Source organism: Diorhabda carinulata, chromosome 3 (genome assembly GCF_026250575.1).
Source record: "Diorhabda carinulata isolate Delta chromosome 3, icDioCari1.1, whole genome shotgun sequence".
In the NCBI taxonomy this organism is placed as follows: Eukaryota; Metazoa; Arthropoda; class Insecta; order Coleoptera; family Chrysomelidae; genus Diorhabda; species Diorhabda carinulata.
This window is the reverse complement of record NC_079462.1, coordinates 32,727,629-32,752,979: the sequence shown is the minus strand read 5'-3', so window position 1 is coordinate 32,752,979 and position 25,351 is coordinate 32,727,629. Positions and strand designations below refer to the sequence as shown.

Genomic DNA, 25,351 nt, shown 5'->3' with positions numbered 1-25,351 from the left:
TTGATTGTTGTCACAAATGCGAATGAACACTTTACATCACTGAACACACTGTTTACACTACCACTACACTAGCAGTCACTCCACCACACCAACACTCACAATTACACTGCCGGAGTGACTCCTGGTGTAGTGAAATGACTGCTAGTGTAGTGGTAGTGTAAACAGTGTGTTCAGTATGAATATCACCAACGGTTCCAAAAATTCCAGCTTACACCTTACACTAATTGTATTTTACTGTTTTTTTCGACTCATCAAAACAATAACTATAAAAGCAACGTTATCATATGTAATTACTTGAGGTAAAATATTGTAGCCCTTGTATATTCTTAATATAATCCACGTTACTAAACGAATAGAAATATTTTCATTAAATAAAACGACTGTTCATTATTTTATTATGTATAATTAGACAGAAAATAATTAAATATATACCAATCTGGCAACACGGTAGTTGTTTTAAGGCATTTAAATTTAAGGGAATTTAGATTCAGAATCAGATTATATCTAGCAGAATATTGATTACCAAATATGTTCCCCCTGTCTATGCGTCATTAAAATATGAGATTTAATAATATTAGCAACTAATGCAAATTATATAAATAGCTTGTTTATAAACCTTGGGATCTGTTTATTAGGTGCTGGTGTGCTTAGTTGATATACGTATTAAAATGAAAATATTTGTTTATATGCAACACATGGTTGCATAATGATTACACGTACTCTATTGGTAATAATTAAAATTTATACCAATAAAAATAGGAAAACAAAATAATTTGTATAAATGAATATGTGTGAACATTATTTTTTATTAAATAATCATGTTTAAACATTTAGTGACCACTCAAATTTAGATAACTAAATTGGATGTAAACTTCAAAGAGAGATATTGGGTTCAAAATGTCAATTTTATATTGAGAAATCAAAAAATTAAAATTTCTTTTTAGCTAGTTAATACGAGGGTCGTTTTTTTCTCAACCTCCGATAGGCTATAAATAAAAGACAAGACGTACGGTCACTACCATTTCATTTAATTATGAGCCTCACTAAACTGTCTTCTGTTTAACCGAAACATATTTTCTGGAATTTCACCAGATAACATGAACTCTCCGTAACTCAATGTTTTTCGCAAATACTCATTTGTTTTACTTCTTTTTCTTTTTGGGAGGTTCCAACATAATAAATCTTTTGTCACCCTCAGATTCAGACTCCAGATCCAGAAGACAGCTGTCATCTTGTATACTAATGGGGATTTGGGTACAAATCGTGGGCGTGGGCTGTGTTCAATATGCGTTACTATTAAAAAACGTGGACATGTGCTGGGTCTGGCCCTCGCGTGTGCTGTGCGTGGGCTGGGTTCAATTTGCGGCGAGCCTGAAGCTTGTCTCTTACGAGCTCTATTCACTAATGAGGCCAAGAACGCATGGACTCCACCAGATAATAAACCATCATTATTTCAGTTAGTATAATCATCACACCTAGTTGCTTAGAAACAAATAATGAAAACATAAAAGATGATCAGCTATATGTACGACAGATAAACAATCATGAGAGTATTGCTGAGGTCATGGAGGTAATTTAGAACATAATCTTATATATTAAAAAAATTGATGATTTCCATTCCGAGTCCGTTCAGGCGTTCTACCCAACCGATTTGCTTAATTTTTTTTTTTCAATGAAAGGTATTGATGCACAGATCAGCCAGCAACCATCGGATTTCATCTAATTTTCACCATTCTCAAGTTATACTCAAATGCGATTTCCCCCTGTACATTACTTATGGGAGTTTTTCACATACGCACGTTCTATCCTCAATATCTCAGGTTCTATTCAAGATAGAGACTTCGTTTTGGTTCAAGAACACTCGCTGAAACACCTTCTTTCTTTTGAGTTTTTGAACACTTAAATCGGTTGAGTTGGAGAGGAGCTGAGGAGCTAGGCGCAGACGTTCAATGTGGAGTTATGGATGTTTGTAGGTTTTTGGAAATTTTTCTACATTCAAAGATCTACATCTTAGGTTCTAATATGGCTACAGAGTTCGTTTTGGTTTAAGAACACTCGCTGAAACACCCTCTTTCTTTTGAGTTTTTACTCACTTAAATTGGTTGAATTGGAGAGGAGCTGAGGAGCTAGGGGCGGACGTTCAATGTGGAGCTATAGATTTTTGTAGGTTTTTCTACATTCCAAGATTTATATCTCAGGTTCTATTCAAGATAGAGACTTCGTTTTGGTTTAAGAACACTCGCTGAGACACTTTCTTTCTTTTGAGTTTTTGAACACTTAAATCGGTTGAGTTGGAGAGGAGCTGAGGAGCTAGGGGCGGACGTTCAATGTGGAGTTATGGATTTTTGTAGCTTTTTCTACATTCCAATATCTATATCTCAGGTTCTATTCAAGATAGAGACTTCGTTTTGGTTTAAGAACACTCGCTGAAACACCTTCTTTCTTTTGAGTTTTTGAACACTTAAATCGGTTGAGTTGGAGAGGAGCTGAGGAGCTAGGGGCGGACGTTCAATGTGGAGTTATGGATTTTTGTAGCTTTTTCTACATTCCAATATCTATATCTCAGGTTCTATTCAAGATAGAGACTTCGTTTTGGTTTAAGAACACTCGCTGAAACACCTTCTTTCTTTTGAGTTTTTGAACACTTAAATCGGTTGAGTTGGAGAGGAGCTGAGGAGCTAGGGGCGGACGTTCAATGTGGAGTTATGGATTTTTGTAGGTTTTTCTACATTCCAATATCTATATCTCAGGTTCTATTCAAGATAGAGACTTCGTTTTGGTTTAAGAACACTCGCTGAAACACCTTCTTTCTTTTGAGTTTTTGAACACTTAAATCGGTTGAGTTGGAGAGGAGCTGAGGAGCTAGGGGCGGACGTTCAATGTGGAGTTATGGATTTTTGTAGCTTTTTCTACATTCCAATATCTATATCTCAGGTTCTATTCAAGATAGAGACTTCGTTTTGGTTTAAGAACACTCGCTGAAACACCTTCTTTCTTTTGAGTTTTTGAACACTTAAATCGGTTGAGTTGGAGAGGAGCTGAGGAGCTAGGGGCGGACGTTCAATGTGGAGTTATGGATTTTTGTAGCTTTTTCTACATTCCAATATCTATATCTCAGGTTCTATTCAAGATAGAGACTTCGTTTTGGTTTAAGAACACTCGCTGAAACACCTTCTTTCTTTTGAGTTTTTGAACACTTAAATCGGTTGAGTTGGAGAGGAGCTGAGGAGCTAGGGGCGGACGTTCAATGTGGAGTTATGGATTTTTGTAGGTTTTTCTACATTCCAAGATCTATATCTCAGGTTCTATTCAAGATAGAGACTTCGTTTTGGTTTAAGAACACTCGCTGAAACACCTTCTTTCTTTTGAGTTTTTGAACACTTAAATCGGTTGAGTTGGAGAGGAGCTGAAGAGCTAGGGGCGGACGTTCAATGTGGAGTTATGGATTTTTGTAGGTTTTTCTACATTCCAAGATCTATATCTCAGGTTATATTCAAGATAGAGACTTCGTTTTGATTTAAGAACACCCGCTGAAACACCTTCTTTCTTTTGAGTTTTTGAACACTTAAATCGGTTGAGTTGGAGAGGAGCTGAAGAGCTAGGGGCGGACGTTCAATGTGGAGTTATGGATTTTTGTAGGTTTTTCTACATTCCAAGATCTATATCTCAGGTTATATTCAAGATAGAGACTTCGTTTTGATTTAAGAACACCCGCTGAAACACCTTCTTTCTTTTGAGTTTTTGAACTCTTAAATCGGTTGAGTTGGAGAGGAGCTGAGGAGCTAGGGGCGGACGTTCAATGTGGAGTTATGGATTTTTGTAGGTTTTTCTACATTCCAAGATCTATATCTCAGGTTATATTCAAGATAGAGACTTCGTTTTGATTTAAGAACACCCGCTGAAACACCTTTTTTCTTTTGAGTTTTTGAACTCTTAAATCGGTTGAGTTGGAGAGGAGCTGAGGAGCTAGGCGCGGACATTCAATGTGAAGTTATGGATTTTTGTAGGTTTTTGGCAATTTTTCTACATTCAAAGATCTATATCTCAGGTTCTAATATAGCTACAGAATCCGTTCTTTTCTATTCCATTCTATTTTAAGTTTAAACGTTAATTTATGTGTGGGAAAATCGTTTTGTATCATTTACTTTCAATATTTTTTAAAATTAGTTTTTAACATCAAAATCATTAAAAGATATCTTTGAAAATATTGAATATAGTATATAATATAGTTACATTTTTCAACAAGGAAAATTATGTAAATCATTTCATCAGATTTTTGCAAAATTACAAAACAAATAAAAATGAATTTATGACTGTTTCTATGCATCAAAACCAACGACGCCGACCGGTTCAATTTCATTGATGACCCTGAACTTATTATTTAGAAGCTTGTTTTTATCTTCTATATAAATGTCAAAATTGAATTGATCACTTATTACTATATAGTGATAGTGCAAATTGGAAAACAAATTATTGTAAACAAATTCATATTTGTATTCGTATTTTCGCAATACAAATTATTTGAAGTGGATAAGACGATATCAAAAACCAAAATCTTTACTAATGATATTCATATCGGTAAATTTTAATCATATTAATAATCAATTATTATTAAAAAATAGGCACATCCGCAAAAAAATCGACAGAGAAACATTTTAGAACAAGGAATCCTGTTCAAGTAAAATTTTTGTCATTAATCAGGCACTTAAACAAAAGCAGCATCACATCTCTGTATTTTTGTACGTGACCAAGGCATTTGATGAGGTTTGGTATTCTGGCCTCGTCTACAAAATTAAATTTACCAGTGCTCTGCATCCGTTATACCTGCGGAAACAACCACCGGAACATTCGGTAACGACTTACTAGCGACTCATACAAATCCAGTTTTTGACATATAGCGTTCACAGGAATCCTCCTTCGAGTTCAAAGTTTCTTCCATAGTGGATAACGAACATACTTCCACCCGACACGATAAGTTAAATTGATCGTAACTTTTCGTTTCAGTCTTAGGTCGTTACTAAATTTTTGAGGTGTCTGAAAGATATTATGTTTTCTAGATATTTATCCAAAAAATTTTTACGAGGTTACATACATACAACTTTACTATTTTCAAAGTACATTTGACATGTCGTTATGTGTTAATAACACAAAATAATTAATTTTTAGTAATAATTTAAGAAATGGTAAATTTTGAAAACGACTCTAAAGGAGGAACCTTGATAATTCTATTTTTGTGAGAATTAACTTAAAAATAAATGTAGTCCCGATATAGACTCATGAAATGAGAAAACAAATTATTTTAAGAATCTTGGCACAAATTAAATCTGTAACATTGACCTCCTAGATACTCGTAAAGTGCGCACTTACAATCGAGAATAATTTCAACATTCGTAAAACAAACATTTATGTCAAAATTTTAGGAACATTAATTATTTTTTAATCTCAGTGTAAATAACTCAACCGATTTTCAAAAATCGGTCTTTATGAAAAGGTCCCTTTGAGAAGCAAATCAGGCGCTTTGTTTTGAACCTTGATGTCATTAGGAAAGGTGTGAGGCTTGGTTAAGTGTTTGAACCGCGCTCGTATGGTTGCTGAGCCCTCACAGATGACGTGGTCAGCAGTTTCATCCTCCTCTATGTACCAACGGCACTACGGATCGTCCGAGATGATGTAGAGATGTCGTCTTCGATATCCGTGAGAGGGAGAAGGTCCATCTATTTGCACCTTCGCTTGTCTCATGCCCTGTCCCTCGATCCACTTTCGCGAGCCCGCTTTACAAATAGACCGTTGAGAGACACTTTCGGCTACACCAAGAATGGGTTCTGGGTCCATTGATCAATTTGCCGGTCTCAATACAGAAGAGACCATTTCGACATACAGGCGATCCAGAGTTGACCAGAAACTTGGACAGCTTGGACTCTATTTGACCGATATCCTTTTTAAAAACGAGTTCATCGATCGAAGGCAGGTGAGGGATCGGAAGAAGGAACATGTCTTGGCTGCAAAATATCCAACAATGAACAGGCCTACAGGATATATGGTCGTTAATACATGCCGCAATGAATAGAGAAATGATAGAAAATATTAGCGCAAACATCCATTAACACGTCGACTGCCAAGACAATTTTCACAAATTCAATTATATCAATATAAATACTAATTTAAATACGAGGTGTAGAAAATGTGTTTTTTTTTTGTTTTATTTCTCCATGGAGTGAATTATGAGTTATTTCATAGTTTTTTGATCTTTCTATCCCTTAGGTCACGCTCAAACCGAAAATAATAGAAAGTATCTGCAATATCGCAGTAAAAAAAAGTTCTAATTAAAAAATAAAGATAATGATCAAATGTTTGTTTTACGTATCTGGAATAATACAAAAAATTTAGTAATAATAATAATAATATAGTTTCATATAGATTTTGATCCATGGAAGGAAGAGGCGAATTTAATTTTATCAGTTTATCCACTGATTCTGATATTATCCGATTTTTAATGTTGTGGCCACGTCGCAAGAAATGCCAATCAGCACTTTTGCCTTGTTTAACAAAACATTTTTTAGACGATGCCATCTGAAAGTTGTTCGTTCTGTATTCATTTGACAGTGACAGTTCCGTACTACACTTTCCGGGACGCTCTGGAGTAGACAACTTTAACTTCTTAAATGTGACTCTAGCCACTTCAATGTTGACAGTTGACAGTTTCACTTGATGCATAACCTTAAATTTTCTGAAATTATTTGTTTTATCCGCAGTTTTGTCTAATACATGGACTCTAAGACAACACTGTCACATTTGGTTGACAGTGGTCCATTGACCGAAATAATAATCTCATAATGAGCAGTTTCAACACTTATTGGTTCCCATTTTTTTCTTTCGATATTTATACTGTGATGTTAGAGATTCGCAAGAGTTTGTATTCATTTTCAGGCATATGCGTAGTTATTTCTTCTAATTTATGAAGAACTGTCCTATATCGAAACACGAGCTTTACATGCGACGTCGAAATTTGCGCTTGCCGATATTCATTTTCTCCAACCTTTAAAATGACTGAAATTTTTTCGCAAAAAAGCAGAAGTATACGAGGTGCGAAGGGGAGAAGAACAAAAAACGTATGTTTACTTTGTCACGCAGCTATGTAGATATCGGTATGTCGTTTACTATTGAACAATTTCTATTTAACAATAGTTATTGTGATACTTTATGATGAATATGGATAAAATTTCTATTGGGGATTCAACGATTGGAATTATCACTAAATCTGTTTTGAATTCGTTACCGTTACCATAAATTTAGGTTAAGTTAACAAATTTTCAAATTCTATTTACTCAAAATAATTAAATTACCTTGTGAACTGGTTGAACTGACAGCAGGACTATCGTAACCGCTCGAGCTTTCAGAAAGTCTAATAGGATCCGGTGTATTAAAACACAAACTAAAACATTTCGTTTCTACTTTCTGTATAGACATCTCCAATGTCTTGACACTTCGTATGATTATTTAAGAATGTCGTTGTTTTTACTGTCAAAACTAGTTTTATACAATTTCCTTAATTGCTTTCTTATTAATCGTATCGAAGACGTTATCCATACTAATTATATAGACGGTAAATCGTGTAGTGTTAGTCAGAATTGTTTTGAATTATAAAATCGAATTTAATTTAAATATATTAATTTCGCATCTCATTAAAACTGTTGCTAATTCAATCAGTTATTGATAAATCACTATGCATTTAAAAATATCAACACAGACGATACAAAAAAAATCGTCCACCAAAATTGGAATGTCATGAATGTCAAATCGCCATTTTATTTTAATTTTATACAGAGTTACGAGAATCATATTATGGAGACAATTACATGAGGGTAGTTTGAAAAGTTCTCGACCTGAATACGTCCTCACTTATTAAAATAAATAGGGAAATTACTTCCATATGCTTTGAGAATTTCTTCGACTTCTTCGTCGAGTTTATAGAAGACCTGGTGAAATATTCGTGCGTATTTGCATGAAAAAGAATGTGGTTGTGGGAGGAGGTTCCTGGATGAAACTATTATTGAAGCAGGGGGATTAACGGCGAACTGATACACACAAAAAATTTTAGGGGATCACGTATACTGCAGGTTCCGTACGGATATCTAAATTGAAACTTTGGATTGGCCTGCGCGTAGCCCGTACTTGAATCCTATCGAACATTTTCTTTACTGTTAATTATAACCTTTTTTGATTGTTTTATTATTATTCTTTAATAAAAAAAATGAACATTATCGAGCTAAAACTAATGGCGAAAATCAGAAAAAGAACGGACGCTACATATTTCACTGCGAGTGTGCACCTTGAATCAATTTTTTTGCTCTGGAGTGTATAAATATGTCGTTTAGAAAATTTTTCTGCTGAAAAAAAAATGAGTATCGAGATGATATTGAAATTTGTGTTTGGACAGCTGAATTCAAACGTGAGCACATCAGCATGATTAATGACGAGTTTCCGGGACGGCCAAAAACTGCGATATCATCGAAGAAGTTCACCAAATTGTACTGAAACACCATTAATATCAGAAATATAGAAGAGGCTATTGGTATATCAAAAGAAAGCATTTGTCATATACGAAGTTTATGTAAAATGGGTCAATTGGAGATCCACAACTACATTCTTCATTGCTTGATAAGGTAAATGAAAAAATCACCAAAAAGCGATCGCGTTTGAAGAAAAAGAAAGTGCTTTTCCATCAGGACAACGCACCTCCACTCTTCAGTTATTGTCAAGGCTAACATTCACAAATTGCATACCGAGTTGGTTGACCATCCACCGTATTCACCAAATTTACCCCCAAACGACTTTTTCCCGTTTCCTAACCTCAAAGTTTCACTTGCAAGATATATTTTTAAAATACAGGGGCGTTGTCACATACGTAAATGTCTATTTTGAGTAAAAAAAATCTGCAATTATCATTTGGAAGGGTTGAAAAAGTTATAGCGTCGCTGAAGCTTTTCAAATAACCTTCAGATTATTATTATTTTTATTACTTTCATTCAAATGAAATAGCTTCGCACCTAACCTAACCTAACAATAAAAGAATGGACTATAATAACGGTTTATCATATTCAGTTTCCAAAATTTAAACTACGTTCTTCTAATGAAATTGAATCAAAATAATGTGGACCGAGCCACTCAAAATATACGCGTTCAAGTGCCATTTCAATATTTAACCAAAATTTCCATCATACACTAAAAGTTAATAATTTGGAGACACCCTGTAATTAATCGTATTTTCCGCACCTCTTATCGTCACATTATCTAACACACGAACTAAAAATATTGAGAGGAAAGCATTATTATGTACTTCCGTTTCTTTAATTGGATTTAATTCGTCATACATCACGTGTTGGGTTGCTAGGGTTTATAACGAATGAATACCGCTTACAATAAACCCCAAATACATTGAAGAATTCAAACATTCTACTTCTTTTGACATAATTATTTAAATTTAAAAACATTGAACAAATGTAATCCAAACAAAGATACAAACTCTTATGTGTAATTTAACCCACCCCCGGTGCGAACCATTGGGACCTGTTCCTTATTTGTACACTCCATTAATGTATCCTCTCAAAATTCCAAATTTTTGTCTTATTATAATGTGAAGAATCATAAATTCGGCTACTTGAATTCAAGGTTTATTGTTTTCATTAAGATTTATGGTACACGATCTTAATGGGGACGCATATCATGATTGATTCCGGGTATCTCTTGGACATTTGAGTTCCATTAAGATATCAAATTATGTACTTTATTTTGTATCGATGTGACTTCAACGACTATACTTATAGATAATTATAACCTTTCACACAACAGGATTTTTCAGTATTTAAGAGCGGTCTACAAACAGATAGATGTCTTAATATTCTGGCGTTCCGTTCGAGTTTAGTCCTCGGATAATTAAAAGCGCGTTAAACTACTTATTTTATTATTGAATAAAAGCTTACCACGCAAAGCTTAGAACTAACTCATTCGTATGTGTCACAAAGTGAAAGGTTCCACCAAGATAACAGAACAATGTAAAATCGGTACCAAGAGCTTCAAATCTTTCGACTTCTAAAAATAATTTCAGTTTCATCATCAGACGATAAACGTATCTAACAATTCATTTTCTATGGACAATTACAACGAAGAAAATGTTTGGTTATAATATATAGGATTGAGATTATATTATAGGTTATATTCAATAATTTTTCGATGGATATGAGCTTCTAAGCTTGCGTAAAGTCGCCTTTAAGGTATAGAAATCAAGAAATCGGAAATTTCCAGAAATATCCAGTTTTCCATGTCAATCCACAAAGAAAAAACCTCTGGAATATCCCATAGAATCTATGTCCAAAATTTGGACGCGAAAGAATTGACATGGGGTGGTAGAATGTTCTTCTTCGCATCCATCCGTGAATTTATCCGGGTGCAGATGCTTAGAGGAACATACTTTCCCACGGGCGTGTGTTTAAAGATCGCTAAAACCGGCTTTAATCTTAATGTAAGATCATGAAACGCACTCCTAAAATTGAAGGAGACTTTAAAATTTTAAGTCATTTTAATTTCATTGTGAAACCTGCCGTTAGCGCTCTAAATAAAACACTCTTTGCTTTTGCATTTAGAAAAAATATTGTATATAACTCGGCCAAAAAAGTGTTTATTGCACTCAATATGTTGACTAACTCGGCCTAACGGCACCGTTAAGGGCGCTTGACATGATGCAAGACAACGTGCAATAAAATGCAAGACGCAATACATTTTGATTATCAAAAGCATACGCAGATGTAGTTATGTTTCATGCAAGATCTCGCACTTGCAACATTATCGGTTTGGTGTCATTTTTATTGCGTACAAGCTGCAAATCTAGTGAAAAATCTAGTTACTTTTTGCTTAACAACAAACCTGTTCATCGGGCTCCAAAAGTAAGACAGCTGCAAATATAATTATTGAAGGCGATTCACTGACCATTTGCAGTGCAGTGCAAGTTGCAATTCTAGGGAGAAATCTAGTTACTTTTGGCTGGCTTTCGTAACACTTAGTTGTATTCTCATTGTTAAACTAGGTACAAAATATTAGATAAAATTTGAGGTTAGGTATTTGTTTACTTTTACTGTCTACACAGACTTGCATGCAATTTCTTGCAGGTTGTTATTGCATCATGTCAAACGGCCTTTAGGCAATTTCACGCGTGCATCACACACACTTATGTCATTCACGTTTCTTCTTATAAAAAAAGAAACAAAAATAGATCTTTGTATTATAATTATGATTCTTATATAAGTGATTAGAGATAATAAGATTCTCGATAGATTTCCCTCAATAAAAACATAATTTTCATGTTGTTCTCTAAATTACGTTATTGCATACATAATCGTGTTAAACTACTTTATTTTTATTGCAGTGGGACATGATAATCCAATTACCTCCAGTGCTTCTGTCGTCATCCACAAACGAATTAACTCTAAGGAAACTGGGAGCGTTGACGACATTTATTTCGTCGGGGTTCGTGGATACGTACACTCCCCTAGAACACATTCTGCAAATTCAATTGTAATTATTATCGATCACGCAATTGAATACCGAATAAAACTAATGGCACCCACTTTTCGATTCAAACATGCCACAACAACTAAACGAAAACTGACTGGCACATCTTCAACTACTGTTAAAAATATACACGCTTTTCTAGTCACGAAAAATCGTAATAAATCTTGGAAAATTTATTATATATTGAGAAACAATGGTATCTACACGTAGAATTTTTCCACGGCACTTGTTCATATTCGTATTGTTTACATTTGTAGTTTATTCGTCATGTGATTAACTGATTAAATATATTTACGACCAGACGTACTTTCAAGGTTGTTTAACGTATATAGAACAAAAAGGAATGGAAATTTTAAGCGGTAGACATAGTAAAAAATAAATTAGTTTAAAAATACTTATACAATATATCGTTAAAAGTGTGTCAAACATTTCTTTCATATGATATAAATCCAATTTTTGCAAAATTCACTCACTATGTAGTAATTAACTTTCATTTTAGTGCCTTTAACATATCTTTGCATTGGTATAATCCGTGACTAAGTAAATTCTTTTGTTTTTGTTATTTTATAAAAAACCCTATCGTACTTTTCCGTAGACGCCATTTTACTACAAAAATGTATCGTTTTGGCGAAGAATCTTTACCAGGTTTCCGTCACCATTCTACAAAAACCGCAAACTTTGACTCATCACTCCATGAAAGTCTCTCCCACTCTTCATGCGTCTAATTTTTATGTCCTTCATCCCGTTACAATCTTTTAATTTTATTTTAACGTCTTAAAGGGTTTGATTGACTGCTACGTTTGCAAAAAGATCAGCTTCTTTCAATCTCCTTTTCACTGTAGAAGTACTCAAAGGCATATCCCTAGATTCATTATCTGCGCTACTATCTCTGGCTCCGTGAGTCGTCGATCACGTTTATTTTCAGCGTTTGTGGTTTTTCGAGGTCCCCTGAACGTTTCCTATCGCCAATCATATTTTTTCATGTAATAGTCCACGGTACTTTGAGGTTGAGTTTCAACCAATAGTTTCTTGGTTTTCCCTAATTTAAAACTTTGCAAAAAGATGTCCAATCACCGGACTACAATTTCAACTAACTCCAACATCTGGGAATCTAGTTAAGGGGTGTAACCATCCCGGATTTCCATAGATAAGTCCCAGTATTTTAATTAAAAACTGCTTTTGTTAGTTGTGCTCTTTTGAATAGTTAATACGAATTTATTTTGTTTTTAATAAATTTATCAGTTGCTGAAACTTCTTTTATTGTTCTTAGCAATAAATATTAATTTGGATAATCGTGACCGGGGACACTTTTAGAATGTTCAATTTTTATTTTTAATTTAATTCATAAGGCGTTTCCGCCTTTTTTATTGATTGTTAACTTCTTTGAAAATCTGGTGGCGTCCAATTTAATATCAATTATTCACCTCAGCTGAGTACCAGTTATTTATATACTTCAACTGAGGCCGAATACCATTCCTGAGGGAGAGTCTCCTGCCGGGGAAATAAGGTTATAGTAATTAAACAATTATACTTGCGTAGTTTACTTTTAATGTTCCCCCGGTATATCCAAAAGAAATTCTTTGAGAGAAAGAGAAATGCTTCATTGTCAAAAAATCGTTACAATTTGTAGACAAAAGCTTGTGAAAACTATAAAACAAATCTTCAATCAAAAATAGACTGCCATCTTGTCATCGACTTCAAAGCATCTCATACAGTTAACTACAAAAATACTTTTCATCGTAATTCTGGTAATTATTAACAATTTTCATTTTATTCGGTTGGTATTTTCTGTTTGATAATATTTGAATTGACTAGTATCTAAAACTGTTCAAATGAATTACACTTGTGTATCAAAATAACCAGATAAATTTTTTATTCAAATTTCAATCGTTTGTTTACATATGGTGAAAATAAAATAAAAACTCTTGAAATTATTTATGATGTCTAATTATTTCCAATCTTGAGTAAACAGTTATAAAAAAACGTCTATTGACTCTGATATGGTTTTAAAAATAAATCGGTTTATTCCGATTTATCGCCTTGATAACCAAGAGTCTCGGTGCCAACAATTCTAATGAGATATATTTTTCTAAAAATATTATTCAGGCATTGAATGTCCTGAATAGTTAGTTCAACTAGCAAAAGATAAGCCTACGAACATTTTTGAATCCTGTACAAGAATTTAGGGTACTATAATTAGTTTAAATTAAAAAGAATAATTCCTATTTTCTTTTATGGATACGAAATAGTGTATTTCAATTATGAAATTTAATGTTGAGTATTGATACTAATTGAAAAAGAGTACTTCTCAAGTTTTCTAATGCGTCTTAAAAACAACTATGGAAATAGAAGATATTATTAGATTTCGTTAATGAATACAAGGTTATTTAGATAAACAAATAAAGCGATATTAATGAGCTGTTGAACTGAAACAATTGAAATTTTTAAAAGAAAAGCGTAGGCGAATGTTTCAAAGCAATACGAGGAAATGTAAACTCATGTTCCAGGAAATGAAATTAATCACGTTAGACAAGTACTTAAAATATATATACCAAAAATACAAAGAAAAACTTCCAAAAATCTATTTCGTGAAAATCTTTTATTACTACCTGGATATATTCATTTTTGTATTAAATGATTGATGATAGTAAACATATGAACTAGGCAAACAAGGTAGTTTTGTATATACTCACACAGATGGCGCCACTAATAATATTTTTTTTTAATCAAAACCTAAAATTCTAATTCAAAGAATGTCCAATGCCAAAATTCTAACCCCCATTTAAAGCTGCAGATGACTGACACTAGAGTTATTTATAAAAATAATCCAACTGTAAGGAATCTCTATAAGGAACATTGAAATGTAATGTACCATGAGATTGAGATGCAGTTTTTAAAAATATGTAAAACTCTGGGTATTTGTTCAAGGCTTTGACCAATCTATATATCCCGTTATTATTTTATATGAAACTTCTGAAATTGGTTTTACTGTACAAAATAAATTTATTCCACAATATAAGCAAAGGGTGTTTTATTTATTTATCTTAATATAAATGCTGAAACTACAAACTGTCAAATTATTTTACAATCCCCCGTACATGTCACAGTCTCGTACAAGGTCCCAGTTATATGTTTACATTTAAAAATGAAAAACGGGTTTTGTCGAATAACAGGAAACTATTTAACTTATTACTTTCGATGATTTTACTATCACGCCGTTGAAAATTACAAAATAGGTCATTCCATTGAGATTACAAAGCATATTTATGAACATATAATAAAACGACTATTATCTGAATTAAGGAATTGGAAAAACGGCTTTGATTTTATTCTTATGTCTAATCTTTAGACTTTAGTAAGTAAAGTGTATCAAAAAACTTCTGAGTTTACATATTACGAAAGAAAATATTATAACAATGAGATTAATATTATTCAACAAACTAATGCTTATTAAAACACCTTTATATAAATATGCTACTACGTATTAATAATTTGCGTTTATCAAGAAATATAAAATAGATTATTCTATAAATATATAACATATTGCAATAATTCGTAACATGTGGCTGAAACTCGCAAGACTGCAACATAACCTATAAAAGTCTTGTTTACTGACTTACCTTCCCTTTGTTCCAAAATATCATTTTCAGTAGTTTCATCTTCACCGTCTGGAAAATCCTGATAAAAATTTATGACACTTTCGGGTTTTTTAATTCCATTTACACATATGTCTGCCATTTTGTGTTTTAATCAAACTATCTTTTGAAGAATGAAAACAAAAACACGTATGTATAATAATTAGATTCAAATAACTTCACACACGATCACTACTATTCAACTAATATAAAACGTGGTATGTGAACTACTATAAAGTCAACTCGGTGTTTATTTCATATATGGGAACAATTATCTTTCAACAGCGTTGAAACGGAGTAGTTAACTTTAAAAAAAATTGATTCTTAACTCAGTGCGTGTTCTGCTGTGTTGTGTTTAGTATGAAGAGTCGCGCGTCTTTTATCGATTTCTGACGCCTGATATTTTCCATGTTGATAAATTTTCTGAATCGCGCGCACTATTCCATCTTCACTATTTTCCAAAGTTATAAATAGCTCGGCGAAAGTCAAGAATTTTTATTGCTGTTCTATAAACTCTTTAATCGATCAAAAGAAATTTGTTCAACTTTATTTTCAATGAATAAGCAACTGGTTTTCTCCCATGTTAATTGTAGGTGATACGAGGGTCATACAAATTTAAATTATATATATTTATTAGTTCTGGGTATCTTTACATTTAATATAATGTAATAATAAATGAATACTTTAGTATTAACATTGAAATGATAATCTAGTAACATTTCTTGCAGATATATTATCGTATTTTTGATATTAATCTATTAAAACTGAATCACAGTCATCACATTATTCATGAATTTAGCTGCCAAATGGAAACTTACAGATAATTATATATTTAAATCGGTTTTTTTACTTGTGATTTAAGAGAAAAGGTGTTATTGTGACACTGCATTTATTAAATCAACAAAAAATAATCGGTCATTATAATTTTAACTACTTATTTTGAAGTGTTCGAAAAAAAATCGAAAAATTTTTTTTTCGTAATGTAATAATTGTATATAATAAAAACTGCATGTTATTTGACATTGTGTATTAATCAAAACTAACCCTTTTTTCTATAAAAGCAAAAAATCAGAAATTATCAAGACTTATTATCACAAACTGATCAGCTGATCTAATTGACATTTGGTTGGTTGTCAAACCAAAACTAACCTAAATAAGGGTGGAGCCACCATATATGTAATATTCCTATATGGACAGTTGTTATGGGATAAAACGTTACAGTGCCGACATTATTCATTTTCTCTCTCGTTCGAGACACTTTATCTATACTGCGCATGCTTCATGCGCACAAAAAGATGCGTAGAACTGACTGAAGCGCTCTGAGGAGAGAAAGAACGATACACTATTTGTTTCACTTAGTCGAAGCACCTTCCACTTAATAGGAACTGTCCATATAGAAGTATTACAAATATGGGAGCCACTCAATTTTTTTAGGTTATATTTACTACATTATTTTGTACAATGGAAGTCGTTGAAATTGTTACCTACGCCATTCTGGATGGTTTTTGAACTGTTATTTATCGTATACAGCTGAATACTCTTTCAACTTTTCTCCAATGAGATACTTACCTCTACCCTCCATACTAGAATTGCAACATGCCCAGCTTTATCTGTACACACATGTGATCAACGCATATTGCGTATTAACGTACACGTTGTCTTCGGACACGCCAAACGGCCTTATAAATATGTATCACAAATTTTACATTGAAATATTTCGTAAGAGTTAATGTATCATTTATAACTATGGAAGTTACCCTGTATCATTCACGTATGACGTCGGCGTATCGATTAATCTGCATATATTTTCAAACTGGGATGATTGTTATCGTCAAATGAATGAGTTAATAGGTTGGTTCAAAATCATCAAAAAACCGTCCTTGGTACGGTAACGATTCTGCGTAATAGAGATTACGGGCAGTTACAGTTATGGATGGTAGAGGTAACCATGTGCTACAGAAAGTATCCATCAAATCCTTTACGTTAGGGAGGCGCTACTAAAGCATGAGTATAAAACGATAATTGACACTCCATAGTTAGTTATATCAACAATTCTGTGTTGACTTAGGTATCGTTTGTGAACAGTTATATAATATGGACAATTGGTATGGGATAAAAACGTCCCTACGTTACGGTGCCGACAATTTTCATTTTCTCTCTCGATCGAGATACTTTATCTATACTGCGCATGGTTGGGAATGCGCAGAACCAAGCTGGAACCTCGGAGGATAGAGAAAGCGTTGTCATTCTGTGTTCCTTAGTCGGAACAGCTTCCACTTGTAGAAACTGTTCATACATGAGTATAATATATATGAAATAACCGTTCCAAGAACGGTCTAGATTAGCAGGTTGAAGCAAACCTAATGTATTTTTTATAACTGTGGAAGTAATTTTGTATCGTTTACTAATGACGTCAACGTGCCGAATAATCTGTTTTTTTTTAAACTGGGTTGATTGTTATCGTCAAATGAATGGTTTGACGACATTTTTATGGCCTGAAAATTGCAACTCTAGAATTCTAGTTACTTTTAGTTTTGCAATGAACCAAATTTCAGTGAGATCATCTGATTGATTGAAGCATCTAGATTTAACCGAGTTTTTCGTGTCTTGGAGAAAAGAGTTTTTATTATATTTCTGTAGTAATTTGGTTTAGTGGTAGCCTTGTTGAAATGGTACGATCTTTACTTTTTGCCAAAAATGTGCAACATTTTAACCTTGTAAACAGTTAAATACAACTTCCTCCAGGTAATCTCGCTCCAGGTCAATGAGCTTTGGAGGTAAAGGATAGCTCTATGGTTGTAATTTGAATTATTGGAAATAGAATAATAAAATACATTTAAGAAAATTGTGATTTTCGAAATCTCAAATAAAAACTGCTGCCCACTCAACCTTACATTTCTAGACTCAGTACACTATAATTATAACATAACCTCCAAAAAGTTTTTATTCATATTTATTTATGAAGAAATGTAGTAGATTTTGCATGAAAACGATTGAAATTTCTCTATGTGCACAACTATTGACTAAAACTAAAATCATTATCAGACATTTTACTAATATTTTGTTGTGAACTTTCCGTATCAGTCTCCAACATTTCCAAAACTTTACTCCTATTCTCAGGTTTCTTTTCTAGAACTGCACCGGAAGAACCTTCTGGCACCACAACGTCGCCGAAGCTCTTGTCAGCATCAAACACTTCATTAGCATCATGAGTTTCGTTATAATTTCTCATCATCTGACTATTTTCATCGAAATGTTCAATTGGTTGACCATTTTTGTCAAATTGTTGGAGCAGTTGACCGTTTTCTTCAAAATTTTCACTCTTTCCTTTGAATTGTTGACCATTTTCTTCCAAATTTTTACTGTTTCCGTTGAATTGTTGATTGTTACTATCAAATTGTTGGAGTGGTTCTCCATTTTGGTCGCAAGTTTGACAGTTTCCCTCGAATTCTTGATTTGGTTGATCGTTTCCATCGAATTGTTGAACTGGCTGTCCATTTTCATCAAATTGTTGAATTGGTTCACTATTTTTGTCATATTGTTTGACTGTTTCGTCATATTGTTGGACTAGTTGACAATTTTCGTCATATTGTTGGACTGGTTGACCGTTTTCGTCGTATTGTTGAACTGGTTGACCATTTTCGTCATATTGTTGCACTGGTTGACCGTTTTCGTCGTATTGTTGAATTGGTTGACCATTTTCATTAAATTGTTGGACTGGTTGACCGTACTGTGTATAATCATACATCGGTTGTCCGTTTTCGTCATACTGAACTAGTTGACCATTTTCATCATACTGTATTTGTTGTCCAGATTGGTCAAAATAGATTGGTTGACCGTTTTCGTCGTACTGAACCATCTGTCCATTCTCGTCGTACTGAACAATCTGCCCATTTTCGTCATACTGAATCATTTGTCCATTTTCGTCGCACTGACCAATCTGCCCGTTTGCATCATATTGAATAATCTGCCCATTTGCATCATACTGAGCAATCTGCCCGTTTTCGTCGTACTGAACCTTCTGTCCATTTGCATTATACTGAATCATCTGCCCATTTTCGTCGTACTGAACCTTCTGCCCATTTTCGTCGTACTGAACCTTCTGCCCATTTGCATCATACTGAATCATCTGCCCATTTTCGTCGTACTGAACCTTCTGCCCATTTGCATCATACTGAATCATCTGCCCATTTTCGTCGTACTGAACCTTCTGCCCATTTGCATCATACTGAATCATCTGCCCATTTTCGTCGTACTGAACCTTCTGTCCATTTGCATCATACTGAATCATCTGCCCATTTTCGTCGTACTGATTCGTTTGTCCATTTGCATCATACTGAATCATCTGCCCATTTTCGTCGTACTGAACCTTCTGTCCATTTGTAGCATACTGAACAATCTGCCCGTTTTCGTCGTACTGAACCTTCTGCCCATTTGCATCATACTGAATCATCTGCCCATTTTCGTCGTACTGAACCTTCTGTCCATTTGCATCATACTGAATCATCTTCCCATTTTCGTCGTACTGATTCGTTTGTCTAAGTTGATCACATTGAAACTGTTGTACATTTTCATCGTACTGCCCATTTTCGTCATACTGCATCTGTTGACCTGATTGTTCAACGTGATTTTCTTCTTTATTCTCGTCGCATTCAACACTTTCATCGTTTTCAATGTGCTGCCTGCTTTGATTGTAATGGATCCGTTGTCCAGTTTCCTCATTATGAAGATTGGTATCATAATGGGGAGCTTGACTTTGGATGGATTGTACATTCTCATCATATTGATATTGAACATTCGGATTGGTATCTTGATTTTCTTCCCTAATCATCATTTTCTTGTCTTTTTCTCCTGCATTTTCAACTAATAGAGTTTCATCGTCAAATTGAACTTTAAGCTGCTTTTTCTTGTTGTTAGAATCTTTAGGTTCTTCACCAACAATATCTTGAATTGACGATTTGGTTATGTTTGTGACACTTTCAGTTTTATTAGAGTCAAAATTTGTTGTGACATCATTAATTTCATTAAAATTATTATTTACTTTTTTAATCTCGACAAAATCATCAGTTTCACTAGTTATTGATAATTTTTTTTCCTTATTAACTGTATTAACAAGGTTTTCTTTTAATGGATTTTCTTCTAGTTTTTCTTTTTGATCAATATTCGAAGTAGCAGATGGAAAATAATGTAATTCATCAGTATCTTCAACAAATTTTCCTTTATCTTCAACATATTTTATTTTATTAACATTGTCTTCTTTTTCGTCTAATGGAACATCATCGTAAATCATTATATTCGATTTACTGTTCGATAAATTTGATAATTCCTCTTCTTGTTTCGGATCTTTATTGTAATGTCTGCTGTATATAGAGTTTATTATGTCTTCAGCTATATGTTGAGCTTTATTTGAATCAAAAGTATCATTAAGTCTATGCTTTAGTTCATCCAATTTATCTAATTCCGATTTTTCCATTTTTTTCTTTTCCAGAAATTCTTTGCGCTTTTCTGACGATATACCTTCTAAATATTTATCAAGTATATCAATCTTTTCGTCATTCAATCTCTCATTATCTTCATCACTTACATATTCACCGTAAAGTTTTTCCGTTATCAAATTATAATGCGGAGAATCCACCTTCGGAACTGATTGACTTGAAAATCTTTGTAAATAGTTGTTATAATGTCTTCTCAAAGTTTTAAACCGTTCTGTTTTGGAAGTTAACATATCGATACGAGTTTCTATCCTCTCTAATGTTCTAACAATTTTTTCATTTCTTTCTTGACGCTTTCGGTCTTCTTCTAAAAATTTTTTATATTGTGCCCTAAGTCTTCTGTAGTAAAGTTGCTCCCTGTAAGAAACAACAATATGACTCGCATGTGTTAATTACGCGCAGGTCTACAAAATGTTTTGAGTATCATTTATTTTTGAAAATTGCTGGAAACAATTTGAATAATTATTTGTGTCATAGTGTTTTTAATCGTAGAGGTTTTCTAAAGTATTAGAAAGTGGTCTCCAGATCCAAATTTTTGTCTATATTTTAGTCAAAACATAGTGAATTTTAAAATTGGCTTCTCAAAATTTTTGAAAAACATTTCTACTCATCAAAATTATTGTAGACCTGTGTTATTATTTCCTTTCGTGTGATAAAAAAAACTTACTCCTCTCTAGATTTATGAACCATTTCATTGAATTTCAATTCTAATTTAAGTCTTTCTTCTTCACTGGAAAACAAAAAAGTATATTTTAAAACGTAATTCATTTAAGCAATAAAAAATCTAAATTTAGTAATAGGCCATTCCAACACTATGTCAAGTTAATATCGAAATCAGGTAATTTGAGCCTTGTATATAAAGAAATTTTAGTTTGGCATCCTTGTGGGGAAGAAAACTTTTCGTGAAGGTATTATTGGATTTAATTTGTGATAATGATCTTCTGTTTTTAAGAAAAGTGTGATAACAACAATAACAGAGATAAACTTAGTTTCTATCTTCCGCTTGCAGTTATCATTTAAAAAAATAAGAAGACGAAAAAGGGAAAACTTAACCAAAATGGAATGTGATCACGAAGTTCAGTTCTTTTTTTAATTATAAATTACACCTATCTGTCTAACAAATACAAGAATGGTTCCGGAACTAGCTGGCCTGATCTAGAGATGGAGGTGGTTGCTCGAAAAGTACCACTGTACTATATGTTTCAAATTTGAAAACAACACTTTGTTTGGTATTCGTTTGGCAGCCATCAATAGACGTTATCAATGTTTTCAGTGAATTTGTAAACATGGAAAAAATTGGTCATCTGTCCCACTTCCCAGTCAATGAGATTATTGTAAAACGGGTAACGCAACTTTGTGAATAACACGTTTTCCAAAGTACCATAATAAAAATTATAAATCAAAATCCAATTCAATAAGAATATTTCATTGAAATTAGTTTCAGAACAAAACGGGAACAATACAAACATTACCGTAGTATTTGTAAAAAGAAAAACTTACCTTTTCCTTAACTTTTCTTGTAATTCTATAAACTTTTCATAATATTCCGCCATTCTAGCATTTATAGTCAAATCCATTTCGATATGTCAACAATAAATAAACAATTGTAAAAATTAATCACATTTTGTCTCTAATACCACTCAATACAAACTTCGCCGACTTCTATAACAACAAACAATGCGTAATAAGAATGGTATAACTACATGGGGTACGTAGATTTATGGAGCTATTACAAAACCAATTACTTGAAACATTTCTAGTGTAATTAACATCGATTTAATCAGTTAAATTGTTATTTACACGCACTGGTTATTAGTACTACACAGAGGATTCATTGTTTTTCAGTTTTTGTTTATCGTTCCCAGTAAAACTCTAAAATGAATAATAAATGTTGAAATACCACTAGTGAAGAAGGATGAGACTGGGAATATATATCTGCAGACTTGATTTTCATAACAAGGACACACGCGATTCAAATTCGGTACCAGGTTAGCAAGGATACGAACTTGACCTTTGAAATATAGGAATATGTTTTTACCACGAAAATAAAAAGCATGTACAATTCACCACTATGTAACACATCATTTAATAAGTCGTGTGAATAAGTAAGAAAAACACATTTTTTGCCAAAAATCGATTTATTTATGAATGTAATCTCCTTCAAGAGCAATACAATATTTCCTGACTGTATATATACCATTAATAGGTATACAAATTTCTTTTATATAACGTGATTCCTTTTATCCTAATCTGGAAGATATTTCATGGGCTACTTCTTTATTATTAGCTATCCTAGATCCGAATTGTAAGGCACGTTTTTTTAGAAAAGCTGCTTTTCGCAATCCTAGATGGTACGCCAAACTTCTGAGAAGAATTTTATCCCCAAGCCCTTGAGGAACTTTTTCAGATGGATATGATCTAATATAAAATATTTAATCATTATCACATACTTGATTTCTTGAAAAGAAATATTTTTTTAAAACAAATATTTGTTTTCAGCATATTTTTTAAATATTTACCATCAGCACATATTTCAACTGAATGTAAATTAATTCCAAACAAATAATGAACCAATCGGCACAATTTATATCAAAATAATAACGACTCACCTTTCCCAACATTGTAGATTATGAACAAAATTAACTAAATTTTCATCTAAATAAGGCGTTCGAAGCTGTTTACCATGATCTGATACAACTCTGTCATCTCTAGCTAAATTTCTATATGGTAAATTATCCCAATCCTCGACTAATGTATTATGTAATCCCAGCCAGGATTCTCTTTTAAAAGCAGCGCGATGTTTGGTATAACCTCCAAAAAGTTCATCAGCACCCATACCAACAAAGAGCACCTGAACCAATAGAAGAAAAATAAAAATAAAATGTAATAAAAAAAGGGGGAGAATAGAAGAATTTCAAATAAACCTACTATTAATATAGTCTGTAAAAATGTTGCAATAGTTATGATTAATATGTTTAAATCACAGATACAGTATAAAAAGAAAAAATATATTAAGACAAAATTAAATGTTTTAATTAAAAGTTAATATGCAGAAAAGATGAAGAAATAAAAGTAGAATAGGTAAAAACAATAATAAACAGGATTGACATAGGAATTCAGAAAAGAATATAATAATATAAGGAAAGTTAAGAACAACAAGAAAATGACCAAAAAGATGTATAGAACAATACAAGCAGCAACAGTAGTAACACCAGGATAAAATATTTGAGAAAAAACTACTTTTTACATCATTATGTTATCATTTATATTTACCCTGCAGTGGGAATCATCATCTCCTCTACTTGCAAACCAAAGAGCACAACCTAAACTATCATCCAAAACTGTTTTCAAGGGATGAATTAAATCTGCTATGCATTCATCCCTTTTTTCATCTAACTCTTTTTTGCTTATATTTATTTCTTTAAATCTCCATTTTCTATTTGGACATAGTTGTTTCAATTCCTGCAACGTTTCTAAACCTGTTAACCTGTCAGGTGTTTTGAATCCATTAATTGCATCAAAAGCGACATTAAATAAATCAATAGGTTTATCTTTATTTACAAATTCATTACATAAAAGTGTTAATATGGAGCAATCTACTCCTCCAGAAAATAAAACACCAAGTGAAGAATGGCTACAATGAATTTTATCTTTGATGCACATTGAACAAAATTTGGGTTGACCTAAAATTCTTCTTGCAACTGAATCTTTCAAAAGAGAATGGAGATGTGTTACTTTGCTGAGCCATTCATTGTTACTCAGTAAAATTTGAAAGACTTCTTCCCCACTTTTACCTATTATTGATTCTAATATACTAAACTGTTCAGCATTAGGGTATCTGAACTGTAAACTTGATATAGTTGGAGTGGAAACAATGTGAATCTTTTGTTCAATAAACTCTTCCAATTCTATTATTTTTTTATGAGAATAGTTATTGTTACTAAAGAGATATAAAACTATATCATTTGATATTAGATTCCAAATAAACGTTCCAACAGATGGAAGTTCCATAAAATTAAAATCACTATTTCTCTTTGCAACACTAGTTAAAATTATTGAATTCCGACCTTTTCCGATGAGCATACTTCTCCTGCCAAATTTATCTCTCCCAAAATAAATGTCATTTTTCAATTTATCATAAAAAATTAAAGCATATGGACCTTGTAATTCGTAAAGTTTTTCATGTACTTCACTAGGTTCAACTCCATTTAATAAATCAAAAATATATTTAGTATCTCCTATCTGGTATTTACATTCCTCAGGAATTCCTTGAAATATGTCCCCATTGTATATAAGAATTGAAGTTTTGTTTATGACAGGTTGTTTCGTAATTTGTTCTCCCTGTAACCACAAGACAGTAGCTGCAAATAATAATTGAATATTATCTTTCGTGGTAAATAATTCTATTCCCAAAGAATTTGGACCTCTTCTGGAAATTACTTCTCGAAAGATCTGAAACTGATGTGTAACATATTCAATAAAAGCTGAAAATTTCTTTAGAATACTAATTGAATGAAATTAAGTAACTAATTTTCATACCAGTTCCAATAAATTTATTTCTGACTTATAATTTCTAGTTATTATCAAAATAATACCACACATTTTAAAACAAATGAAATTCAAATTTAAAACCCTAACCTTATTTTAAAAATTCGTCTT

General features: G+C 32.7%; 3 protein-coding genes across 13 annotated transcripts in view; all 3 read right to left on the bottom strand.

Moving 5' to 3' along the window:
• The window catches only part of LOC130891857 (AMP deaminase 2), a 31,632-nt gene extending 15,913 nt beyond the window's left edge, over nt 1–15,719 (bottom strand). For 2 of the 11 annotated variants that reach the window (XM_057796899.1, XM_057796901.1), the window contains exon 1: nt 11,442–11,910. In XM_057796899.1, the coding sequence (XP_057652882.1) occupies nt 11,442–11,553 (112 nt within the window). In that variant the 5' untranslated portion in view covers nt 11,554–11,910. Of the gene's footprint in view, nt 1–7,343; nt 7,847–9,221; nt 9,306–11,441; nt 11,911–15,185 lie in introns of those variants that run through there. The other 9 variants (XM_057796898.1, XM_057796902.1, XM_057796904.1 and 6 more) reach the window with 8 other exon arrangements.
• A 2,418-nt stretch (nt 15,720–18,137) lies between these two features.
• On the bottom strand, nt 18,138–22,395 carry LOC130891801 (mesocentin-like). Its single transcript, XM_057796770.1, has 3 exons — nt 22,193–22,395; nt 21,360–21,422; nt 18,138–21,049 (listed from the first exon to the last, which is right to left on the bottom strand). Exons 1-3 carry the CDS (start codon nt 22,267–22,269, stop codon nt 18,217–18,219), a joined length of 2,973 nt encoding a protein of 990 aa, XP_057652753.1. The 5' UTR covers nt 22,270–22,395; the 3' UTR covers nt 18,138–18,216.
• Nucleotides 22,396–22,811: 416 nt separating this feature from the next.
• Nucleotides 22,812–25,346, bottom strand: LOC130891800 (asparagine synthetase domain-containing protein CG17486). The gene is made up of 4 exons (XM_057796769.1): nt 25,232–25,346; nt 23,966–25,150; nt 23,302–23,543; nt 22,812–23,110 (listed from the first exon to the last, which is right to left on the bottom strand). The coding sequence occupies exons 1-4, from the start codon at nt 25,292–25,294 to the stop codon at nt 22,933–22,935; spliced, it is 1,668 nt and encodes a 555-aa protein (XP_057652752.1). The 5' UTR covers nt 25,295–25,346; the 3' UTR covers nt 22,812–22,932.
• Between the last annotated feature and the right edge of the window lie 5 nt (nt 25,347–25,351).